Source organism: Pantherophis guttatus, chromosome 1, assembly GCF_059756535.1.
Source record: "Pantherophis guttatus breed Tessera chromosome 1, ASM5975653v1, whole genome shotgun sequence".
Taxonomy (NCBI): Eukaryota; Metazoa; Chordata; class Lepidosauria; order Squamata; family Colubridae; genus Pantherophis; species Pantherophis guttatus.
Genome location: NC_142063.1, coordinates 114,744,205 through 114,767,825, shown reverse-complemented (window position 1 = coordinate 114,767,825; position 23,621 = coordinate 114,744,205). Strand labels below are relative to the sequence as shown.

Sequence of the window (23,621 nt, the reverse complement as noted above, 5' to 3'; positions counted from 1 at the left end):
GCCATCACAGCTATAGAATAAGATAATATTTGAAACTGATATATAGGACATGACTTGAGATAATAGAGAATAGTGTCCTTTGGAATTAATGAAGAAATGCTGTGCAGCGCATGAGCAGTGATACCTGCTCTGCTCTGCCCTCAGAACTATTGTGAGGTGACAAGTTGATGCCGGATAGCTCATTCTTACTATTCTATAGGTGAAAAAAGTTGTGAAGACCATGACCACACGTACAGTGCAGCAAGTTGGCCCAGATGGGTTACCTATTGATGGCTCTCCAGTTACCAACAACTACATCCAGACCATGGATAGGAATTTCAGGAAGAACACAAATGGTGGCCCTGGGGCCTACATGACCCAGCCAGGCACAGCTACCCTTCCACGAAATTATCACTACTCAGATAGTTATGGGCGGCCCTATGAAGATAGCTACCATGGCAGCGAACACAGCTACGGTAGCCTATCCCGAGTCACCCGGATTGATGAGCGCTACCGACCCTCCGTGGATGGCTACAGGGCTCCAAGCAGGCAGGATGTCTATGGTCCCCAACCGCAGGTGCGGGTAGGGGGAAGCAACATGGACTTGAACCGCTTCCACGCTGAGCCTTATGGGCTGGAGGATGACCAACGCAGCATGGCGTATGATGACCTGGATTATGGTGCAGTGTCAGAATATGGGACAGCGAGGCGGACTGGGACACCTTCTGATCCCCGCCAGAGACTCAGGTAAGAGGATAAGTTTACCATATTTTAGCCAGCCTTGGCAATGTTTTGATGTTTCTTCCATACTAATAGAGAAGAATCTTTAACTACCCTTGAAAAAGCTATTGTAGTACTGAGTGACAGTGACATTTCTAAAGCAACCAGGACAATTCTGGGATAAATTGAGTATGGTACCGTAGATAGACGGCTCTTAACTGGAGACTATTTGTGTATCAAAAATTCTTCAGGGGAATGAATATGCTTGATCTTTCTCTTGTAAATTTGCATGCAGGGAAGGATTACATCACAACTATGCTGAGCTGGTAATTTGTTTCAGTGGCACAGATCTGTGTAACCGAGTCTCATTCCCGTTAATATGCCTAGTCCAGGCAAGCTGCATGAAATTGCAGGTGGGGAAGAGAAGACTCCAATAATAGAAAAGGTTCAAGTAACAAAAAGAACGCAAACCTTCCCCCCCCCCCCCGTTATTTCTCAGCCCCTTTCCCCCTGGGAAAAACCCCCCCACAAACTCTGGAAATGGTTAACACTCCCCAACCCAATGAAAGGTACTGGTATTTTCACTTTTTATTCTTGCCTTCATTTTTTTCCTATTGATTTTTAATGGGAAGATTTTATTTTTTTTGTAAAAGTTTTTTTCCCCCAAAACAAACACACACAGACAAACAAACAATACGTTTTTTCTGAACAGAGTATTGGCCGAGTCAAAATTTGTACAGCTTTTAGTTTTCTCCAACACAATTTATATATTTCACTTTTTGCTATAATATTCTTTCTCTCTACTTTTTTATTTTATTTTCCTTCTGTTTTGTCTGATATATAACCAATATTACCATTCGCCCTAAACTCTAATCTTGGTCAATTCTTCTTTTCTTCCCCCCCCCCTTTAATTTAAAGTCAATCGTTTTTCTAAAACCTAACCCTAACTTTAAATCATCTTATTCAAATATTTTCCCATTGCTCCCTTTTCACAACATAATATAGTTTCAAATATTTTCCCTAGATTCCATTATTCCAATTATAGATATTAGTATTCATACAATTTTACATTTATAACCCATTTCCTTCCCTCTTTTCCATTTCTTTCCTTTATCAGCTTATCCAAATACTACAATCAAATATCTTACTACAATTCACTTAAGTATATAACATTAAAGTCATTCATTTCTATTTCTCAATTCCAATTGTTTTTTAAAAAATAAACCCAATTTTCCATTGCTTTTTCAAATATATATACTATCTACACCTCTTCATAATAAACCATAATCACAATCCATAATATTTCCCCCTCTTAGAAGTTAATTTCAGTAGTTGCTAACAGTGTTAAACAGTAAGCAAAGTCAATTTTCATCTTTTCCCTTTCTCTTCTCCTCTTATTTAATAATCCATTAATCCAGTGGTGAAATCTAAAATTTGTTACTACCTGTTCTGTGGGCGTGGCTTGATGGGGGAAGGTAATGTGATGGTGGGCGTGGCCATTTTTAAAAAAAACTTTTAAAACCATTTTTTTCTACAACCTCTTTGGGGAAGAGGTTGTAAAAAAATGCTTTCAAAAGGCTCTGACGATCCCAGCTGAGTTGCCTGATTGGCAGAGGCTTTTTTTCTTTTAAATGCCTCTGACAATCCAAGCTGAGTTGCCTGATCGGCAGAGGCTTTTTTTTTTTTTTTTTACTTTTAAAAGCATTTTTTCGGCCGAAGAGAAAAAATGCTTTTAAAAGTAAAAAAAAAAAAAAAAAGCCTCTGATTGTGCGGCTCAGCTGGGCATGGGGGGAGGCAGGGATTTTTGCTGCCGGTTCTCCGAACCACCCACCTCTATTGCTATCGGATTGGGCGATCCGGTCCGAACCGGGAGCATTTCACCCCTGCATTAATCCCTTTTCACAATACAATATAATTTCAAATGCTTTAGCTGAATTCCATTATTACAGTTAAAGACATTCCAAATATTACAATCTCATATATTAAACTTACTACAATTCATTTATAATTATAGATCTTACTTCAATTCATATAGTTCTAAATATAACACATATTTTCTCTTTTCCTTTCCATTAACTACTCCTTTCTCCCATTCTCTTTTTAATGGGAAGATTTTTATTCTAGAACAGTGGGTTCCCAAATGTTTGGATTTTGGGATCCTTTTACATTCTTAAAAATTACTGAGGATCTGAGGACTGGAGTTGCTACACCTGAGGACAAATAGCACAGTTAGGGGCTTTCTTGTAATGGGCCTCTTTTGCTGCTGACTTTTTATCTAGGAGATCAGTGGATCTACTTTTGACTAGGCCTCAAAGACCATTTTTGAAAGAACACAAAGCCACTCGCCAGAAGAAGCCCCCGATCTGCTACTTGACAGGCTTGTCCCATGTACGCAGTGAGAGGGGAGAGCTAGCTGTCCCATTTCATCACTTCAAAACTTGCATTTAAAACAAACTTGACACTCGGCTGATCATAGCCTTGTTTGAGGGTGGATTTAACAAACTACAGCCTCCGGGAAGTGGTGGATGCAACTGAAAATCTCATCTCTTCCAAAGCCGCCAGCTCTTGTAGCCCATCAGACAGCCCATCTGTTCTGGCAGATGGTGGGTGAAGCAGGGGAGATTCCGGCTTCCCAAAACAATATGGTCCTGGAGGAAAGTGCCCAGGAACCAGACGTGGCAATGGGCATTCCCAAACCAGCCTGAAGTGAAGTCAAGAGCATGGCGTTGGTAGCAAAATCTATGAAATTAGCCTAGGTTAAAACTGCTGCAATTTGCTGTCAGCTTAAAGGGAAAAATACCATTTTAACATCAAAACAGCTGAGGATGACTTTAGGTGCTTCACATATGTATTTGGAAACAAAATGACTCATGGGGTTATGACAGAAAACCTTGTCAGGACATGTTTGTCCTGTGCTTAGAGGAAAGTGAGGACGTAGTCTAGGGTCAGACTGTATAGCTCTGTTTTATTATCATGTTGACAGTTTCTTTTGACTTCAACTTTGTTTTTTTAACTTGTCAAACTGACAAAATTAAGAGGTTTTTTTAAAAAAAAAAAAAAAAACCTGCGGTTTATGGTTTCAGCTTTGAGTAAAATTAAAATCTTATTGTACACGCAACTAGAAAGTGTAATTAGCTTCTGACTGAGCTGTACTTTTATGTTTCATAAATTTACTGAACCCGACCTGTATTGAATTATTTGTTCTTAAAATAGGAAAATGAACTTAGATCAGGTCAGAAAAAAAAAATTAATATGGCATGCATGTATTTATATTTTCCGCCTAGATTTCTGTTTTCCAACAAAAATAGACTTTTTAAATGTTTTGCCTTTACCACTGGTATGAGGTTTTAATGCCATTGAAGAGAAAATGTCTTTTATCCAGGGAATAATGTAACACACAATCCTTCATGTGCTTACACATTCCACCAGATGCATCCAGACGTATAAAGATGAAAATATCAGGCCACGATGAACGAGGTTGTTGAATTATGCTTGAGATGCTTTTTTAAGCTTTTTCTTAGTCTTGTTTTTTTTTTTTTCTTCCTTTTGCTGGATTGTGGCTAAATCTTGGATACAAGGTCTCTATTTTAGACCTCAGCTTTGCCCTTAACCAAGACAATCCCTGCCTCCTTCCCTCATCTGAGTAAATACTAGTTTACTTTGTGGAGGAGTTGTAAAAATTACAAGTGTATGCAAGAAGTATTACATGGCTATACAAATAATATCGCAGAACATCTGGTAGCAATAACATGACTACTATTCTTTTTGATAAAGTCTTCTGTGCTACAGGTGGATTATAGCAAGAGTATTTGGCAATGAGTTACTGCTTATACCAGTGTGGGCTTGCTATGTGAAGATAGATGCGATTAGTTCACAGGACGGGGTTTTTTTGCCTCTTTTTCTTTTCTAAAGTATGGAATGATCCTGATATCTTGTTCAGTATGAGAAATCTGTTTATCCTCTGGGCTAAAATTGCTTAACTTAGATTCTTAACTGGTCTGATAGCTGCTGTAGGATCCTGGGAATATGAATTTCTATTAAAAAAAGAAAAAAAAAACCACCATCCTAACTTGCTAGCTTGATCCACTGCAGAGGCCTAAATTGTTCCACCTAAGCATTCCAAAAAAAAAAAAAAAGAGGATGTGGTTGTGGTTTCTACTGAAATGGGGCAATGCAATAGTAATTATGGAGTACAGCTTCCATTTCTCCTGTGTATTCAAACTGCCTTCCCTTCTCTAATGCAAGTTTATGTCCCTTGCTTGCTTGCCTGTCTTTCACAAGTATGGTCCCGAATTTTCATAATCTGATTAGTCTGCCCACTCCTTCCGTGTTATAGTCTTCAGCTACAGTAAATTGCATAAATGTAAGGCATGCAGACAGTCTTCTATAATACTTCTGTTTGACTTGCTGCCATTTGAAAGGAAGCGTTTCACCTCCTAAGGCAGTGATGGTTTACTTTTTCGGCACCAACTGCCGAAACTGGAGCGTGCAGATGCAGAAGAGCAGCTGGTGACGACGCGTGTGCCCACAGAGAGGGCTCTGCGTGCCACCTCTGGCACACCTGCCATAGGTTCGCCATCACGGTCCTAAGTTGCCTAGGTTGAAGTCTGAAGTAGATGAAATTGCCTTGTTGTTTGCTTGCCATTTATCCATTAGTCTCCATGCCTATAATTGCCTGATGTAATATGCAAAAATCAGTAAAGCGTTGGAGTAATTTCCCCCTAATCGTAGCATGCTGACTTAGATTACGGTAACCTAAGGCATCTGGAAAGTATCAAGTTGAGGAAGATTCTTGAGCCAACAACAAAATCAGACTTTAAAAAGCAAATTAGACATTGAAAACCTGCAAACCCTCCCAAATTATTGGTTAACTCAGTGTTAGAATCTTTTTATAGCAAAACCAGATGCAAGAGGGAAGATTGATGGTTAGGATCACATGAGATTGTCCAATGTATGTAATAAGTGCCCACAGTCTGTAATGGTAGCACCAATGCAAGACTTTGGAGAAGATGTTCAGAGACATCCCCCCCCCCCCAAGGTAGCAAAGAGCGTCTTAATTCCTTTCTTTTCAGAGCTGGAGAGGAGGAAGCAGCAAAACAGAGACGTCTCTGAGAGTTTAAATTTTCCTGTGTTATTGACAGTTTTTCTTTCTTTGTGCTCAAAGTGAGGAGAGGATGAACCTTTGTGGCCCAATAGTCTTCGGGGTTAAAATGGCAATGAACAGCTCTGGAAACTCAGGGTACAAATTGGGGAACCAGAGAAGGGTGAAAAAGCTTATCCTCTTCTTTCTTCTCGTTCTTATAACCCTGGTCTGAATTTTCAGTTTTCCTCAGCTGACTTTCTTTATACACTTAGGTGGTTCATCCTAATCATAGATATCCCAAATCACATCACAATTTTAGCCCTGATTTTCTGCAGAGAAACTTCATGCTCTTCCTTTCTTTAACTGAAGGTTGGCATCAGTCATTAAAGCTGTTGCCAAAGAACATATGCAGCTGTGAAGCAATTACAGTAGCAAAGACTGTCCTGAATTTCCCAATCACTATCTTGGCAAGGATAGAGTAGCACTAGCTACACTCAGCAAAGACCTCTGCAAGGAATCTGGAATCTCTCTCCATTCAATTGAGTAGATAAGATCCCAAAATAACCAGCTCCTAGAGACCTTGCAGCAGCTGGTTTCTGACAAAGTCCAGGAGAAGGATTATTGCTGTTATCATCATATGCTTTCTTGATACTGACAAAATAAAGACAAGCCATTTCCATTGGTTGACAGCTGAAATGATCTGGGGGGAGGAGGGGCAGTCATTCCCATGCATTTTAAAGCCTGAAAATCATGTTGTGAAGGTAACCTTTCAAATAACTAGTCCAACCTCAGCTGCATGCGGAGAACACTCATCCTTAATTATTTCTTCTGTGATTCATGGTGGCCTTGATACCTTGAAAATGCTTACAATGTGATGATCTTTGGTGCCCTCCCCAGCGCTTGAATGGATGCAATTGGCATAAGATATTTGCCTAACAAAGGTTTGGCTTCATTTTAGACCTGTGAGAGGCAAACTTCTTGTTTTATAGGATGATGAGAAAATAATTCTAACCTTTGCTTCGCTTCATTCGAATTGGCATCTCCTTTCCCTTGTGCCATGGCATGAGCACGATCTAAATCAGGGCTGTCAAACTCGTGGCCCGCAGACCAGATGCGTCATGCGCTGGCCCTGCCCATGCCCGGTTTAGTGAAGGGGGGAAAAGGTCCCGATATGTCATGTGACGCCGCCATGACGACATCCCTGAGCTAGATGAATGTATATCGACACACCTCGTATCTAAATTGAATCATGAGTAGCTCTGTTGGACTTCTCTATAGCTTTAAATACTGACATGCTTGCTGGAAACGATTTGGGGAGGAGATTCTTTGAGATGGTGCTGTGGAGGTGGATATTATTAGATATCTTAGCTACTGGCACAGAGTGTGTGATAGGCAATTACTGTGAGAGGTGGCTTGGAGTTCACTGGACGATTTTGATTGGCTATTAAGTGCCTCTCCCTTTCCATCTAAATTTAGAAAAGTTGTAGGTAGCAATAGGTTGGATGAGACCCTATTGTTGTTTTGAGGAAAATAGGAGACAGGAGGTATGTTTGCTGCCTTAAATTGACCAAATTAAAAAAAAAAAAGTAGGATAAAATAACCACTGGCAAATTAAATCTTTATCTAATATATTGCTTGTATTTAGTAGAAACGGTGACGTTCCAAATTGCAGTTTAAATGTATCCTAGTTCAGACTTTGCTAAGAATATCTGTTTAATTGTGTGGTCAGGAGAAGTACTTTTGCACTTCAACTAGTGCACAGTTTGTATCTTTTCCTGGAGATATTGTGTGAGTGTTATAACCCGAAATCTTCAAATGCATCTTGCATGGAGAACTGTAAGCTGCTTTGCTTGAGTCTTCACTAAAAGAGTGTTCAGATCTTTTGTTGGTTGAGAATTCTCCAACTAAACTACAGATCATTATAGAAAGCATGTGATTCCATCACAATAATTTTAATAGCTGGTTATGACCTATAAAGTTCTATGGGAGCCAGTGTCTAAATGACTGCTCTCTCATGCAAATTAGCTTAGATTTTATTGAAAGAAGCTTTCAATTTCAAGCTTTCCTTTTTCTTTTCCCCTGACAATTTTGATAGTGCTTCCAAAGTATGGAAGTCCATAATAGAAGAAGGTGCTCCTTTGGCCTCTTTTCTGATGACTTTTTTATAAACAAGCAGAAATATGTTTGCTTAGTCTAGGGTACAATTCTCTCATTTCATTAAAGGCACTTGAACTTGCTGTTTTTCAGACTTACTCTTTGGAGGATTTCTTTTGCCATATGCTTTTTAATAAAATGCACGTTGCATTTTATGGATATCTGCCTTGAGTACTCATTTGTTGGAAAAGGTGGGATATAATTCAACAGATTAAAAATGCCTCAAAACTCTGGGTAGGAATGAACTCTCTATTGAACTGATACTGATGATGCTGTCCCTTTGGTTTGACCAGAGTCAATGATTAAACAACCTGCAAGTCTTTATTATAATAGAAAAATGTCATTGGTTACCTGTGACGTTGGTATAAAAATTTGCTCCAATGGAATCTATATATGTGGATTTTGACCTCTAGCCACCAGTTGTGAAACCACTGTGCTGTGTACAAACTGATAAAGATCGCAGCGATCTTTGGAATCTGAGTATTTCTTGCAGCTGGCTCTTTCTCTCTGGCTTCTCTCTTATTATCCAGACTGGAGCTTTGTATGTCTGTGTACGAGCTTGTATGCATTTTTTCCCCCTTCTGACTTTATGGAACGTAACTCGTCTGATATTATCTTAGCTCATTTGTTCTGAGCAAGAAACCTGTAAAAGGATTGTGATTTGGTAGTTTACACAAGAGAGCTCTTAAGAATTTCTCTTATGTATAGTGTCCTCTAGTTTTAATTTTTCATGAATGTTGGAGATCCACTTTCGAGAATTCTGCCAGAATTCTTAAGAATACACAAAGCATTGGGGAGATAATGTGATTGGAGAATAAGTCATGGGAGAGGTTTAATTTCCTCTTGCTCCCACATTGTTCACATCTCGAAGAGGGCAAGATTGCGTCGAAATAATTTCCCAGAACAGCTGCCAGGTCCAAGTGGTTTGCTTTATACTAGGCTTAAAATCAACCCCCCCCCCTCCTCAGCTTGCATTTGTTGCAGGGAGCAGAATACTATACGCTTACACTCTGTGATCAAGAGATTAGGAGAAGCAAAGAACTGTGTATTTGTGTGTTGGTGCAGGGCTTCAAAAATAACCCAGAACTATGTGGGTATCTTGTATGGACAAGTTTGAAAGATGGAAAATAATTGTTAACCGTCATTGTCTGTCTCTCAAGGCACCTGGGAAACTTGCAGTCTGGTTCAGAGGTCTTTAAATTCCCTTCCTCCAAGTCACATTTCATTCTGACTTGTCTGGGGAAGATATCAGAGAATGTTCTCTTCTTTAGTCCGGCTGTGAGTGATGGCTCTTAGATTCTGCTGTTGCCCCCAAATAAACCATGTACGGGCACAAAGCTCTTCTACTGTTATAAGCCTTAAAGCAAGTAATACTTTCTAGAAAATCCTTTGTTGTCACAGATGCTGATAGAGAACATTTCAGGAACATATTTGAAAGTTACCAATCTGAAGCAATATTTTAGAACCCCTCACAGAGCATTTACAAATCAGAGTCAGCTGATTTGAACTAGGCAGGCCAATGGTTTGACTTAGTATGAGGCAGTTCCTTGTGCTGTCAAGAAAAATTAGCAGGGTAGAACAAAGTTATTTATTTTCTTTAGCTTATCTTATGACAAAGTACTTTATCTTGGACGTTTTTCAACCAAAGTTCAAGAGGCAAACTGATTCCAGACAATTTATTGTTGAGTTGCCTTGGCTTACTCAGGTTTTACAAAAAAAGTTCACATGACATCACCCATCTGGAATCCTCTTATATTTTCCCTAAATATCATGGGATGTCTTACCAAAGAAAGTGCAACTTTTCTGAAAATTGCTGAAGAAAACGTGCAGTGTAATAAGCGATTGGTGTAGATGGCTTTGTTATTATAGTACTTCTGTGTTTTTAAGAGGTACGGCTTTGGTGTAGACAGTTATGTATTGTGGCTTATCACTCATTTGTGGTGGGCTATCATTTCATAATTTTTTAAATAATGTTTATTTCAATGTTATAATTTAAGTAGTATTAAAAAGTTATTTGGTTATTCTTTAAGAAATCAAAATAGTGAAAGGCCACTATTATGTAAGAGCTCCTCATAGTTTATAAACTTGAATAAACTAATGAAAGTTTATTAAAAGTGTCTTATAATACTAATGAACTAATATTTCTAATGAAATATATTCACTTTAATATTTCTAATGAAATATATCCACGTTAAAAAAGAAAAGGGTTCTAATCACCGTTATGTTAGTAAAGTTGTTAATGCTGAAAGAAGAGCCAAAAACATTTTATAAAAAGTCTTATAATGGGAAAACTAACTAGAAGATATGAATTACTTGCAACCCTAGGTGGGAGGTAGAGATTTCACTGTTTCGAGACTGCAGGGTTTCATTATCCAGAACTTGAGGGCGAAAATATTGGCAGGTATTTTATTCAGTTTCGTGTTGCAGCTGCTACTGGCTAAATAGGTTGCTTTGTTTGATCAGGGACTTCCCAGTCCTCTTCTAGACAACTGGCATAACACACAGCTCTCCTCCTGAGCTCAAAGGATGTCAAAGAGCAACCTGTTAAAAAAAAAAAAAAAAGGCACTCCACCTCCCAGCCCAATCCAATGTTTATGAATTCTGAACTTAAGGCGGATGGTGAGTGAAGGCAGCTTTATCTACATTTCCTTAGTGCTGCCCCTGCGTGGGCCTAAATGGCAGGGATAACAGGTGCTAAGCTGAGGAATTGCTGGACTCTCCTGAGGAATCAAAACACGAAATGACATAGACCTGATATGGCCTTTTGTCACTTGGGTAAAATGTTAGATAACTCTTCTGTTCAGGGCAAATAAATGTCCATTCTGTTAAAAGTCAGAATCAAGTTGGCAGTCTTTTGTTCTAATATATCAGCCTGGCTTTCTTCATACATATTAACATAGTAGCAGTTCCTAGCTAATTTTAAAAGAATGTAGAGTAATCAGATGGCGATAAGTCACCAAGGACTAAGTGTACACTGATCACCTTCTGTGTTTGAGCAAGAGGGAGGTTGGCCTGACTTTTCATGCTCACAATCGGAAAGGAGAGAACATAACTTGAGTTGAAAGACATAATTCTTTCGCCAAAGGCCAAGATCTGAACAGCTCTGCCATGCGTAGCTTTGTTTCCAACAGTACTTGAAGAAATTAAAAACCTCAAGAGTATTTAAAATTGTGGATCTACACTAGTCCTCAACTTAACAATCATTTGTTTGGTGACGGTTCAAAAATTAAAATGGGACCGTCAAAAGTCCCATCCCATTTCTTTTTGCAATGAGTCTTATTGGTCAATACTAATAACTCTATTTAAACTTTTTTCATAACCTGCTGAATTGTGCTTCGTGTGGAAACTTGGCTCCTTCGCGTAAATGGTAGCCTGAATGAGAGGACTTCCTTGGGAAACCAATACATAAAATTACTTAGGGGAGTTCCCTGAAAAAGAAGCTGAAATATCTATTGACATGCCATCATTGTTCCATCATTACAATGAAAGGAATTTTCTCTTCCCCTTTCCCTGAAGCTCTTTAAAAATTACATCATTTTGCAATTTCTTCCCTTCTCTCCTCATCCTAACCTTAACCCTAATTTCTGCATTATTTCGGTGGCATTTCCTGGGGTTTGTTTTTTCCCTCAGCAATCATTCTCTAAAGCAGGGTGAATGAAGCCTTAAATACTACAGCCTGCAGAAGCCTTTTATAAATTATAGTATAGAAGCTAAATTCGATGTGATAAAAGAAGAAAATTACTAAATACACACTGATTATCCTGAAGGCACAGTGTCGTTGTTGCCCTGTCTTATTCCCCAATATTAAGTAATGAGACATGCAGTCTACTAGGTGTGACACCTTAAGCGAGAGTCATTTAATCATTTTTAAAGCGCTTAAGTAAAGTCTGCTGGCGTGCCTCTAAAATGTTCTGGTACGTTATTATTTACACTTCGATTGTGTCACATAAAGATCCAGTGTCCTTGAAATGTCATCTAACTTCACCTACCTGACTTGATTGCACAACAAAGAAAGCTTTGCAGTGTCGCAGGCCTGGCTGACAAGAAGGCTTTGTGAACAGCTTTGGTATAATTGGGGCAATGGTGAATAGGCCGGATGAGGTAGAAAGGGTCTGTGGTTAGGCATAGATGACATCTACTTGCCCTCTAGTGGTCAAATTAGAACGGCATTTGCTCTGTTGACAACATCTAATTCGATTAAATTTTAATTTTTTTCCCAAGGCCCAGCTTGGCTACCTACTTATACAGTCAAGCTAACTTCTAGGCCTGTTCCCTCTGCCTCTTACTGGGCAATGAGGCAGTTTGAAGGGAACCTGCCTGCACTCCTGTATTCTGCCTGGATTGGGAGGGAAGGTCATGCTGGATTTCTTTGCTGCCACATGACCCAAGCATGAGAGATGCTGCTTTTAGGAATGCTCTTAGTTTTAGACTGGATGAGATTAGCGGTATTAATATGACTAGAGGTGTGCACTATTCAGATCCAAAAATGCAGCGTCTAGTGGGCGGATATCATCCTCATTGTATCTGACAGCAGCCCTCTAAAGGAACCATACCTTTTTCTGGCATAGCATACTTGCATACCATTAGCGTTAGATCCTCCCATGCTACAGAGCATATATCGGGCAGCATACTTGCAGGCTTCGGAAAATAGGAATTTGAGTTCACTGTACCCTGTTATCACCTCTTAAATGCCATTTAGTATTTTCCTGAGCCCGTTCTGGAAGAGGTAGGAGTCCTTTAAAGGAGCTATCAGCCTTATACATACCGTGTTTCCCCCAAAATAAGACCCAGTCTTATTTTTTTTTTTTTGCCACCAAAAAAGGCACCAGGTCTTATTTTCAGGGGATGTCATCCACTGACTAACCTCACTTGCGCGCATCACCCCCAGCCTCCTTTTCGCTGTCAGAGGCCTTCAGGAACTTTTTCTTCTGCGGCCGGCAAGACTTTCCTGAAGGCCTCTGCAGCTGATAACAGAGCTCTGGATTGATTCTGAGCTTTGTTATCAGCTACAGAGGCCTTCAGGAAAGCCTTGCCAGCCTTGCCGACTGTAGAAGAAATGGGCTGGTGAGGCAGGTGTCGGGGTGTGCGAGGCCTGGCTACAACTGTCCAAAGGTAAGTAGTAGGGCAGCTCCACCCCCCATCCTCACCCTAGCTTAATTTTTACTCGTGCACTCTGGAGTGGGCGGGATCTTAATTAGGGCTTATTTTGGGGTAGGCCTTATATTGGGCGCACATGTAAAAATCTAGGACTTACTTTCAGGGTAGTTGTATTTTCAGGGAAACAGAGTATTGTACATGTGCCCACATCAGATCCAAGGCATCTTTGGATTTAAATAATGTTCATCTCTAGTGATGAGATGATGGTGCCTGAGGCTTACCAGGGAGTAAGTCTTTTCTAATTCTGATAGCAAAGGTGTCCTCACTAGAGAGTTAGTAGGTTAGTGCAGAGCTCTTCTCTGTGGCATCGTAGCTGTAGCCTTGATAAGAGATGGCTTACCTGGACGCTTACTATCTTTTCTGTTTGCAGGAGTTACGAAGACATGCTTGTGGATGACATGGCTAGAGACCAGTATTACTGGTCCCCAATGGCACAACATGATAGAGGCAGCCTAGCCAGTCTGGACAGCCTGCGAAAAGGAGGCCCACCTCCAGCCAATTGGCGCCAGCCTGAGCTCCCCGAGGTGATAGCTATGCTGGGGTTCCGCTTGGATGCAGTCAAGTCCAATGCTGCCGCCTATCTGCAACACTTGTGCTTCCGAAATGACAAGGTGAAAACAGATGTGCGCAAGCTAAAGGGTATTCCTGTACTCGTTGGACTATTGGACCATCCCAAGAAAGAGGTGCACTATGGGGCATGTGGGGCCCTCAAGAACATCTCCTATGGCAGAGACCAGGACAACAAGGTTGCCATCAAGAATTGCGATGGCGTCCCTGCTTTGGTGCGCCTGCTCCGAAAGGCACGTGATATGGACCTCACTGAAGTCATTACAGGTAACCATTGCTGGCATTGCCCACAGAGAATGGCTAGAGATGTAAGGCACACAGATATGTTTTTGAATAACATTATATTCTCCACCACAGGGACACTCTGGAATCTATCCTCTCATGACTCAATAAAAATGGCCATTGTGGATAATGCCTTACATGCCCTCACGGATGAGGTTATCATCCCACGCTCTGGATGGGAACGAGAGCCCAGCGAAGACTCCAAGCCCCGCCATATAGAGTGGGAATCGGTGCTCACCAACACCATTGGCTGCCTTAGGTGAGCTGGATCTATGCTGTTATTACAAGGACTCTTTGACAGTTCTCTGAAGAGCAGCATCCAAACTGCAAAAACTCAACCCGTGATGCTGAGCTTGAGGATTTGCCTCTTGGGGAAAGGCCATTTGGTGCCAGGTGTTGTTTCTTAGAATAGTCCAGTCGGGAAAGAGATACAGTACTGGCCACAAAAGAGAATCTTCAGTGACTTGGTGCTTCCTGGCTTGCCTGATAGGCAGTAACATTGGGTTGGCTTTATAACTCTGAACAGTAAATCCTGATGGCTTTCCACATAATCAAAACTGGGAATAAGAGAGGGGCTTTTCAGAATGAGCAGAATGGAGCTGCTAATAGTTTCAGTAGAAATTTTATCAAAAATAGAATTACCCTGTGGTAAGATGGGCAGCCAATAAAATTTATAAATAAATAAATGTAAGTAAAATTGGCAAAATCAACATTGAAACAGATGGCACGTGTCTGAACTTTGTTCAGTCATGACGAGGATGGCAACATTGGCTGAAATCTCAAGGTCTGATAGAGGGTATGTTAAAGATTGCGGAAGATTGAAGAATCCTCCTGTTGCTGAATTTAGAAGTTCACACTAGGGCCTTGAAATTCTCCACCCAAACTCCCACGTGGATTAGATTTCACAGATTGTGATAAGCTTCAGTGTGATTTGTTTGGCTTACCACCTAGTGTGAAACTGGTGATTTGTAACGCAGAGTTTAATGCTTGGCATGCTTTGTGAAATCAAGCACAGCAGGGTTGGATAAATAAAGTTGTAAAGCGTTGTGTGAAGCTAGCCACAATGTTGAGAGTAGAAGTTGGGTTAAATTGGTTTAAAGCTGACATATTTTAAAAGCCATAACCTGCTGGTGTCCTCATCCTTCTAAAAGATTTTCTTGCTTTTATAGGAATGTGAGCTCGGAGAGGAGTGAAGCCCGTCGAAAGCTGCGGGAGTGTGATGGGCTAGTGGATGCACTTTTATACATTGTCCAAGCAGAAATTGGCCAGAAAGATTTAGACAGCAAGGTAAGGAGAAGGGGGAAAAGCACACAACCCCACCCCCCAGCTCGTTTTTAGTGGAAAATATGCAGTTGGGCTTTTCCTCCACCTCATCTTCTGTGAGTTCTACTTGGCTTAACCACTTTCTGAGCAACGAAAGAAATCATATATAATTAGAGAGATCTAAAGTTTCATCTTATGATGATTGAAGAAGAATATTTAAATTTCATCTTTCATTTCATGCCTTGATAAGGCCACTCTTGGAATACTGCGTCCAGTTTTGGTGACCACAATGTACAAAAGATGTTGAGACTCTAGAAAGAGTGCAGAGAAGAGCAACAAAGATGTTTAGGAAACTGGAGGCTAAAACATAAAGAACGGTTGCTGGAATTGGGTATGTCCAGTTTGATGAAAAGAAGGAATAGGGGAGACATGATAGCAGTGTTCTAATATCTGAGGGGCTGCCACAAAGAAGAGGGAGTCAAGCTATTCTGCAAAGCACCTGAGGGCAGGACAAGAAGCAATGGATGGAAACTAATCAAGGAGAGAAGCAATTTAGAACTAAGGAGAAATTTCCTGACAGAACAATCAGTGGAGCAACTTGCCTCCAGAAGTTGTGAATGCTCCAATACTGAAAGTTTTTAAGAAGAGATTGGACAATCATTTGTCTGAAATGGTATAGGGTTTCCTGTCTGAGCAAGGGGTTGGACTAGAAGACCTCCAAGGTCCCTTCAAATTCTGTTATTAAATTCTGAGGCTAGCCTAGTATTCACTGCTGTTCTTTAGGATGTACAATGTTGTTGCACACGCCATCTGGTTTTCCCATATCCTCAAAATTAAGACACCCTGTTTGGATTTTAAATAGGACAGGCTTTTACCAAAAGATATAAAAACAAAACCAGTAAGATCTTTGGATGGGTGATTTAGAAACAAAAGTTAGAGCATCATTTCCCCTCAGCGTGCATATATTTTCTTCCCATTATCTATCCCAAATCCATTATGTGCAAAGCAGGGCATAATACTTATTCTTCCTGCCACTTCCTAGGACTCCTCAGGGATGAGCAGCTTAATAAAACCATCCTCTATTTGTAGGAGTGAGTTATTATACAGCAGGCAATCAAGTTGGCTATAGTTCAAATATTAGTGTTCTAAAGTCAAGAACAATAACTGTATAGCCCAATCCCATGGCTTGTGATTAGGAATTCAGGAGGTTGTTGTAACCCACCTGAGAAAACTGTTTTGAAGGGTGGCATTAAAAATATTAAAATTATAATAACATAATCTAAACTTCTTGAAAGAATTCCTTTCTCTCACTCTAGTGAATCTGACTACGCCATCCTTAATCTTAAACCTGAGTGAAAATAGCACAGAAGGACCAAATGAGACTGGTTCTTCTTGTAAGGACATTCTCCCTTCTGATAAAGAGTTGCCACCTCTCCCTTTCTGTGTATGAGTTTCTTCCAACTCAGTATCTAGATCTGTACCTTTCACAGTGTTCTTTTAAGCAGGGAACGTATAAACACTCCCACAATCTTCAGTAACCCAGTTTTGTATCTCTTCATAAGAATCTTTAATTTTAGCTTTCTGCCCAGAGGGCACTCTACCTAGTTAACAGTTTTAAAAAATGTGAAAGCGAGTAAAATCACTGTTAAATAATGAAGACTTGAAATGGTCTGGTTATGCTATGAAGCGTTTGAACTCCTGTGGCTTTCCTGTCTCACGTGAGGAACTGTCTTCCCCAGCTTGTGGAGAACTGTGTCTGCCTACTGAGGAACTTATCCTATCAGGTACATCGTGAAATCCCACATGCTGAGCGCTATCAAGAAGCCCCCATCAATGCTGCCAACAACACTGGCCCCCATGCAGCCAGTTGCTTTGGTGCCAAAAAAGGCAAAGGTATGTAACTTTTGAGTACCTGCTCCTGTGCTAAGTAATTGGAGAAGAGGGAGGGTAGAACTAGAAGGGAGAGGATGTTGGCTTTTAAGTGCTTCTAATCCTTGGCTTCATAAGACAAGCTACTGCTTTCCATAGAAGCATCTTGGGTTCACTTTCTGGCTGTCCTGCTCTTTATCTCATAAGGCCTAAGGACTGTAACACGTAGCAATTTTGTTTGGTAATTCAGCTCAGGTGATGGATGGTTCCTCAATTAATTTGTGGCCTATTTCCCCTTCTCTTTGCTTTATATTTCCCCCCCAAAATGGCTGTGATCCTGCTGGCATCTCTTCTCTCTTGCCTCCCTTCTTCCCTGTCCTTCTCTGCGCTACAAAAGATGAGTGGTTCGCTAGAGGTGAGTTGGGCTTTTTGATTTTTTGGCATGCCTGTTTGTGTGATACACAATTTTTCCTCCTTAGTGTGATTGAACCCAATCAGAAGCATAAGCAAGGGCGGCGTTGAATGTTGTGAGGCTCCTTGCTTGTCTCGTGCTGAGAGGATGCTCTCTTTCTGTTCTTTTGCTTGCGCTGTGTTTGGGGAGAGCCATCAGGCCACCCGAAAGAAATAGGATAATGATGAATCAAGTGAAGTCAGCATGAAAGCCACTTAAATTGTGGTTTCAGGAAATGGGCTTGGAAATAAACATTGATGACAATAACAGAATATACCTGGCTACTGAGTTCTGAGTGAATTCTCGGGTTGCGTACAGATAACCTGTGGAGCCTCTGCTTTATAGAAGAGAACACTACCCACGAAAACTACTCAAGAACCACTTTAGATGTGGATTAATTTGTATTACTTGACTTTTTTCTCCATGCTACCTTCATACAAGTGTTTCTGCTATTGCAGTCTCTGCAACATTCCCGATCCTTGAAGATAAATGTAAAGTTAACTTAAACAAATTGAGATTTTGAACAAATTTTAGGCTAACCGGAGAAGTGCCATCTAGTCTAGTCAACTTCATTTTTCTCAATTTTAGTAAATTGAGTAGAATGATTTAAGATGCCTTTTGGATAAATGCAGTAACTTGGCATGCTAGCATGTTTTGAACCCCAAATAAATATGAAAAAGTAGAGAATTCATTTTCTGAATTGGAGCCTGGGAGCATCTAGTCCCTAATGGGAGAGTACATTGATTCTAATTTTGACTGTAAGTTAATATGAAAGAAGTAAATTTGGATTTGCACATCATGCTTCACTATAATTTGTTCAATAAGCCACAGATGGCCATTGCAAATCAAGCTATAAACTATAGTTTGCAAATTATTGGCTGGTTTCATGCATCTTACTAAGAAACGGATGGCTCATGGTGGCTTACTACAGCCTTTTACATCTAACTGCCCCCTGATAATGTGGATGTCAGTTTCTAGAGTTTCCTAGCCAGTTTGGTCATCAATGAGACTTCTGAAAGTTGGAAGTCCACATGTCTGGGGACTCTGATTTTACCCAGCATATTAAACGGCTAGTGTTAAGACCATATTTGAACGTGAAAATTTAAATTAAATGGAAAAGGATCATATTCAGATGCTTGCTATGCATGGAGTTTCAAATGCAGTCTTGGCATCTCCAGTTAAATGTGTGTGATCAAAACACTAGGAGACACTTTTTTGGGAGAGAGTTACTGACAGTTGTAACAGATGGTGCAGAAATAGGCAGTTCATTAGCCTGGCTCCTGTGAAGGCAGATCTTTTTTCTGTATCCTAATTATAGTTTAGTAGGTGTGAATCTCTCCTTTATTTGTGCATTTTTCCTTAAAGCAAAAGAAATCAAAGTTTGGAACTGTATTTCTTGTGTCTGGCTATACTATAGGCATTGAGTGGGGTCTATATCTTAGGATTTCTTTTTGTTATATTTCTTTTTTTTCCCCCCAAGGTAAAAAGCAGACAGAGGATCCTTCTACTGATATAGTTGACTTCCCCAAAAGACAAACGCCTGCAAAAGGTATGGCTTATTTTGCTGGAAGAACAGTAGCTCAACGAAACCAAACATGCTTTGTTTGCACAAGGTGAATTTGATCCTTCCTAAGATAAGGCACCAGTTGATGATAAAAGCTCTTTGTCCAGAATCTGATGAACTATTGCCGGTCAAAATAGGCAGTATCGAGTTAGATCAGCCCTGTCCAAACTCATATCTCAAAAATGCACGCTGTAGCATTTATAGCAATATTGTCTGGGAATTCTTTTAATTCAAGCATGTCTGGAAGATTTGTTGAATTTGATGGGCAGTTATGTTTTGATGACAGTTACGTTGTGATACAGCTTCCTGTATTTCTAGAGTATTTTTTTTTTTTCTTCAACTTCCTCCTTTCCTTGGGAGAACTGTGATTGTTCTTCTTTAACTCTTTTCCTATATGGATTTTGTTGCAGGCATTAGTCCTTACATGTTTTGCTTTAGGAAGGCAAAAGTGGTAACTCATATATTGCTGAGAAATGTTTTATTGGAGGTTTGAGTGAAAATACAATTTTTCCTCCAACTGTAATAACCTCAAATCTAACAAAGGTGTGACTCACAGGTGTGGCAGGAAATGATCCAACTGTAGGCTGACCAAAGCACTTGAAAAGGCAGTGGCCTTATTTCTGTAACCATTGCTAAATCTGGGAATAAAACAGAGCACAAATATTCTTAGTCACAGGAAATGGCCCTTAATAGGAAAGGGCTAATTTCATCTATTGAGACTAGAAGACGGGGCTTAAAGCATCTTCCTATCTACCGTACTGAGGAATCTGCTTCCTTTTAGTTTTAATACTCTTACTTCTTCTAGAAGAACAGTGGCTTTCCATTGGCTTCCTCGTGGGAGCCAGGAATGTTAAAGAAGGAAGAGTAGATGAAAACTACTTAGCTGTCCAAAAGCAGTCCCTGCAGTCATCTGCCAGCAAGAGGTTGCAGCTGAGAGATCTGCAAGGGCTCCAAAGAGTTGGAATGCAGAGGAGCAAGTTGCAGTACCAGTCTGAACTGCCCCAAAAGTAGCAGGACTGAATGAAGGTTGTACACCAGCCTACTTGTCCACCTTGATGGACTGGGCATCAGCTAGCACTAGTCTTGCAGCAGCCTGAAGACAAGTGTGTGTGTGTGTGTGTGTGTGTGTGTGTGTGTGTGTGTACACAATTATATATATATGCAAAGTGTTCTTACATGTGCAGCATCCTAAGGAACAGTTCAACCTTGACTTCCACAGCAATGTGTAAACATGGTGGGGAACCTTGAGAAAAATGGTTATAATGGTGTCATATTCTCTGCTGGAAAGTGGAAGTGGACTAAGTACTAAAAAGCATCCTGATTTGGGTTCCATTTATCAGAGTCCTCCTTTCTCTTGTGTGCTTATTCATTTAAAAGAGTTCTCTGCTGCCTCTCAGCAGAACTCCCCACATCATTAACAGAAACAAAGTACACATGAGGAAACAACACATGAAAAGTTGCAGAAACAAGTTAAACGGCCAAGAAGAAGACATCCACACCTACACCCTTTCTTTTTCTAAATTTGAAAGAGCAAGAGTTGATACCAGAAGGCTGGTTGGAAAATGCTGTGATCAATAAGGTTCTCTTAATAGATGCCTCCAGGGAAGACATGGGAGGCATACAGTTTGACCAGATTTATGTGTAAATTGGTTCTCTTTCCTCTGCTAGGCTATGAACTCCTCTTCCAGCCAGAAATTGTCCGCATTTATATTTCATTGTTAAAGGAGAGCAAAACCGCAGCTATCATAGAAGCCTCAGCAGGAGCCCTGCAAAATCTATGTGCTGGTCGCTGGACGGTGAGTAACCACATAAAAGAGAAGCAGTGCTGTAAGATAAATATTGTCCCCTTAACTCCAACAAAAGTATTACATTAAGATAGCAAATGTTGGCTGGGTTTGCAAATCTTTAAGTCAAGATGTTCTATATTGACTTATATATAGGAAACTGTGGTCTCCTATCTTAAAGATCTAAGTCATAAATCACATCAAGCCAGAAACAAACAAGCAACTGTAGAGATTAATGACAACCAACCCTCAAGTTTGTAGACTTCCAAAATAGCCATAGCTTGTTTGCTACTTCATCGTATGTTGAAGCTGCTTTTTCATCACAACTGTATGGATTGGTTAGAAATTTGGGAAGGGCACAAACTACATAAATCAAAACCAACTGCAAGCAGGCTATGCTTTCCCAAAGTCACATTAAACTAAGCCCATAGATGCTGTTTGATAGATGCTAATTGCAATAAATCCAAGTGTCCATCCAAAGTCAAAAACAGTCACATCTTAGTCCAATATATGTAAAAGTAATAGTTGATGTGATGCAACCCATCTTTATATTTACAGGTAGTCCTCAACTTAGAACTGTTTATTTAATGACCAGCCCTCACACTTAACAACCCTTGCAGAGTCCCTGCGGTCATGAATGGTGTGAATGGGTTTTAATTGTTTTTAATGTTTTAATGTTTAATGTTTTTATGTATGGTTTTTAAATGCATTGTAAGCCGCCTTGAGTCTTTGGAGAAAGGCGGCATACAAATTGAACAAACAAACAAACAAACAAACAAACAAACAAACAAACAAACAAATAATTGGCATGCATTTCAAGAGTTGGAGCATGCCAGGGTCATGGGATCGCCATTTGCGATCTTCCCAGCTGGCTTCCAACAAGCAGAAGTCAATAGATGAAGCTGGATCCACGTAACGACCGTGTGATTCACTTAACAACTGCAGCAGAAAAAGGTTGCAAAATTGTATGTGATTCACCAAACAACTGCATCACTTAGTGATGGAATTTCTGGTCCCAATTGCTGTAAGCCGAGGACTACCTGTAAGCCAAAACACGACCATGCATTCCAAAAGTATTAAACGGAGCCATAGATGCTGTGAGACAACTGTAAAATCAATCAAGCTGACTGATCTATCAAAGTCAGAAACAGACATGACTTAATCATTGGGTGCAGCAGTGACTAAGCCAGCTTTATATTTATTTTCAGCCAGCATATTGACTTGACCTTGTAGTATAAACATTGCAAGAATTTTAAGATCAGGTTGGCTGGTTCCAATAAATTTGCCTTTCAGTTTAAAGTAAAAAAAAAAAGTGCTATTCTCTCCCCCCTGAGGTGTTTGGAGACACAGGTATGCTGCTCATTTTGTACCTTTCTATCGATGTGGCTCCATTCCTAAGAAAACAAAGCAAAAGTTAAAACACTCTTCCACCAACAATGCTATAAAGGTTTGCTATTGCCACCATTGTTCCTTTCCTTTCTGAATAAATGTCTAGAAGTACTCAAGTACTGAAGTACATTACAAATATTTCTGTACTACAAAAGTACAAATATGTAGTACAGTAGTAACAAGTAGTAATGGTAGAAAACAGGAGGTAGATGTATTAAGAGAAAGAACTGGAGAAAAATCATAAAATATAAAGAGCTGCAAAGAGAAATAGAATGACTGTAGAAGAAGAAAGTACCAATAATAGGCACTTCGGATGTAATTCCAAGCTATTTGGAGCACCACTTGAAAACCATCAGCATTGACAAAAATCATCATCAACAATACTGTCAACACCATCAAACCATATTTGCCTATCACTTTGAGAAGAACTCGATAGGTAGACAAAAATGCCAAATCCAGTCTAAACATCTGGCTGACTGTGTGGCCAACCATAACAACAAACTGCGACGATATCTGTAGCACCATCAAACATCCAGATTTGCCTCTCCCAGATCCTTGTTAAGGACTCGCTAGGTAGACAAAAATTTAAACCCAATCTGAACATCTGGCCGACTGTGCAATTAAGAATAAGAATAATAGACTACTTCTGTTGTGACCTCGACTCCCGAGCCTGTCCTAACAGAGGAAGAGGACTCAGAAGGTGATGGGGAGGAACTGACAAGGCCTCCCTCTCCAGGACCCTCCTTTCTGGTAATGCCTCAGGTTTCATCCGAAGGCCAGGAGGAACAGCCTGGGATGTGCCAGGAGGAAGGCATATCGGAGCACCAATTGATAGGGAGCGAGAATGATGAATCCTGGCTTGATCCCAGGCAGCGTCGGAGGGAGACGTGTGTGCAGCAATGGAAGAGGCGTGGGAGGGCCAGAGATTGAGCTGAGTTACGGAGCCACGCCCCACCAGGAATAAAAGTGGGTGGGATTGCTCTTCAGGCTTTGTAACGGACAAAGTTAAACCCGTGAAAGTCACATCGTGATCTCTGAAATTCGGCTTGGATATATTTTGGACTGAACATTGACTAAACTCTTGTCTTGTGGATAATTTGTTGCTCCTGAACTGACTGAAGATAAATCCTCTTCTGCTTTATGGAAGTGAAAACGGTCTTGGCAGGCATTCGGCAATTTGCTGCCAAAACCTTAGTCTGCCAGGAATTCTAATCTGTTTACCTAATAAAATATTGGCAGGCGTGCTTGGTATTACGTTTGCCTGTGTGAGGAAGGGGGACAGAACAACTTCCTATACTCTACCGAGATTCACTCAATGGGATTAAAGATTTGGCCATAGTTAATGGTCAGTTTCTCTCT

At 40.3% G+C, this 23,621-nt stretch overlaps 1 protein-coding gene across 50 annotated transcripts in view; it reads left to right on the top strand.

Annotated features, from left to right (window-relative positions):
• The window catches only part of CTNND1 (catenin delta 1), a 69,949-nt gene that overhangs the window by 33,025 nt on the left and 13,303 nt on the right, over positions 1 to 23,621 (top strand). For 35 of the 50 annotated variants that reach the window (XM_087881562.1, XM_087881541.1, XM_087881530.1 and 32 more), the window contains 7 exons: positions 200 to 726; positions 13,464 to 13,927; positions 14,018 to 14,201; positions 15,112 to 15,229; positions 16,945 to 17,098; positions 19,006 to 19,074; positions 20,758 to 20,885. In XM_087881562.1, coding sequence (XP_087737688.1) covers positions 200 to 726; positions 13,464 to 13,927; positions 14,018 to 14,201; positions 15,112 to 15,229; positions 16,945 to 17,098; positions 19,006 to 19,074; positions 20,758 to 20,885 — 1,644 coding nt within the window. Of the gene's footprint in view, positions 1 to 199; positions 727 to 13,463; positions 13,928 to 14,017; positions 14,202 to 15,111; positions 15,230 to 16,944; positions 17,099 to 17,471; positions 17,490 to 19,005; positions 19,075 to 20,757; positions 20,886 to 23,621 lie in introns of all 50 variants that reach the window. The other 15 variants (XM_034420310.3, XM_034420309.3, XM_087881524.1 and 12 more) reach the window with 1 other exon arrangement.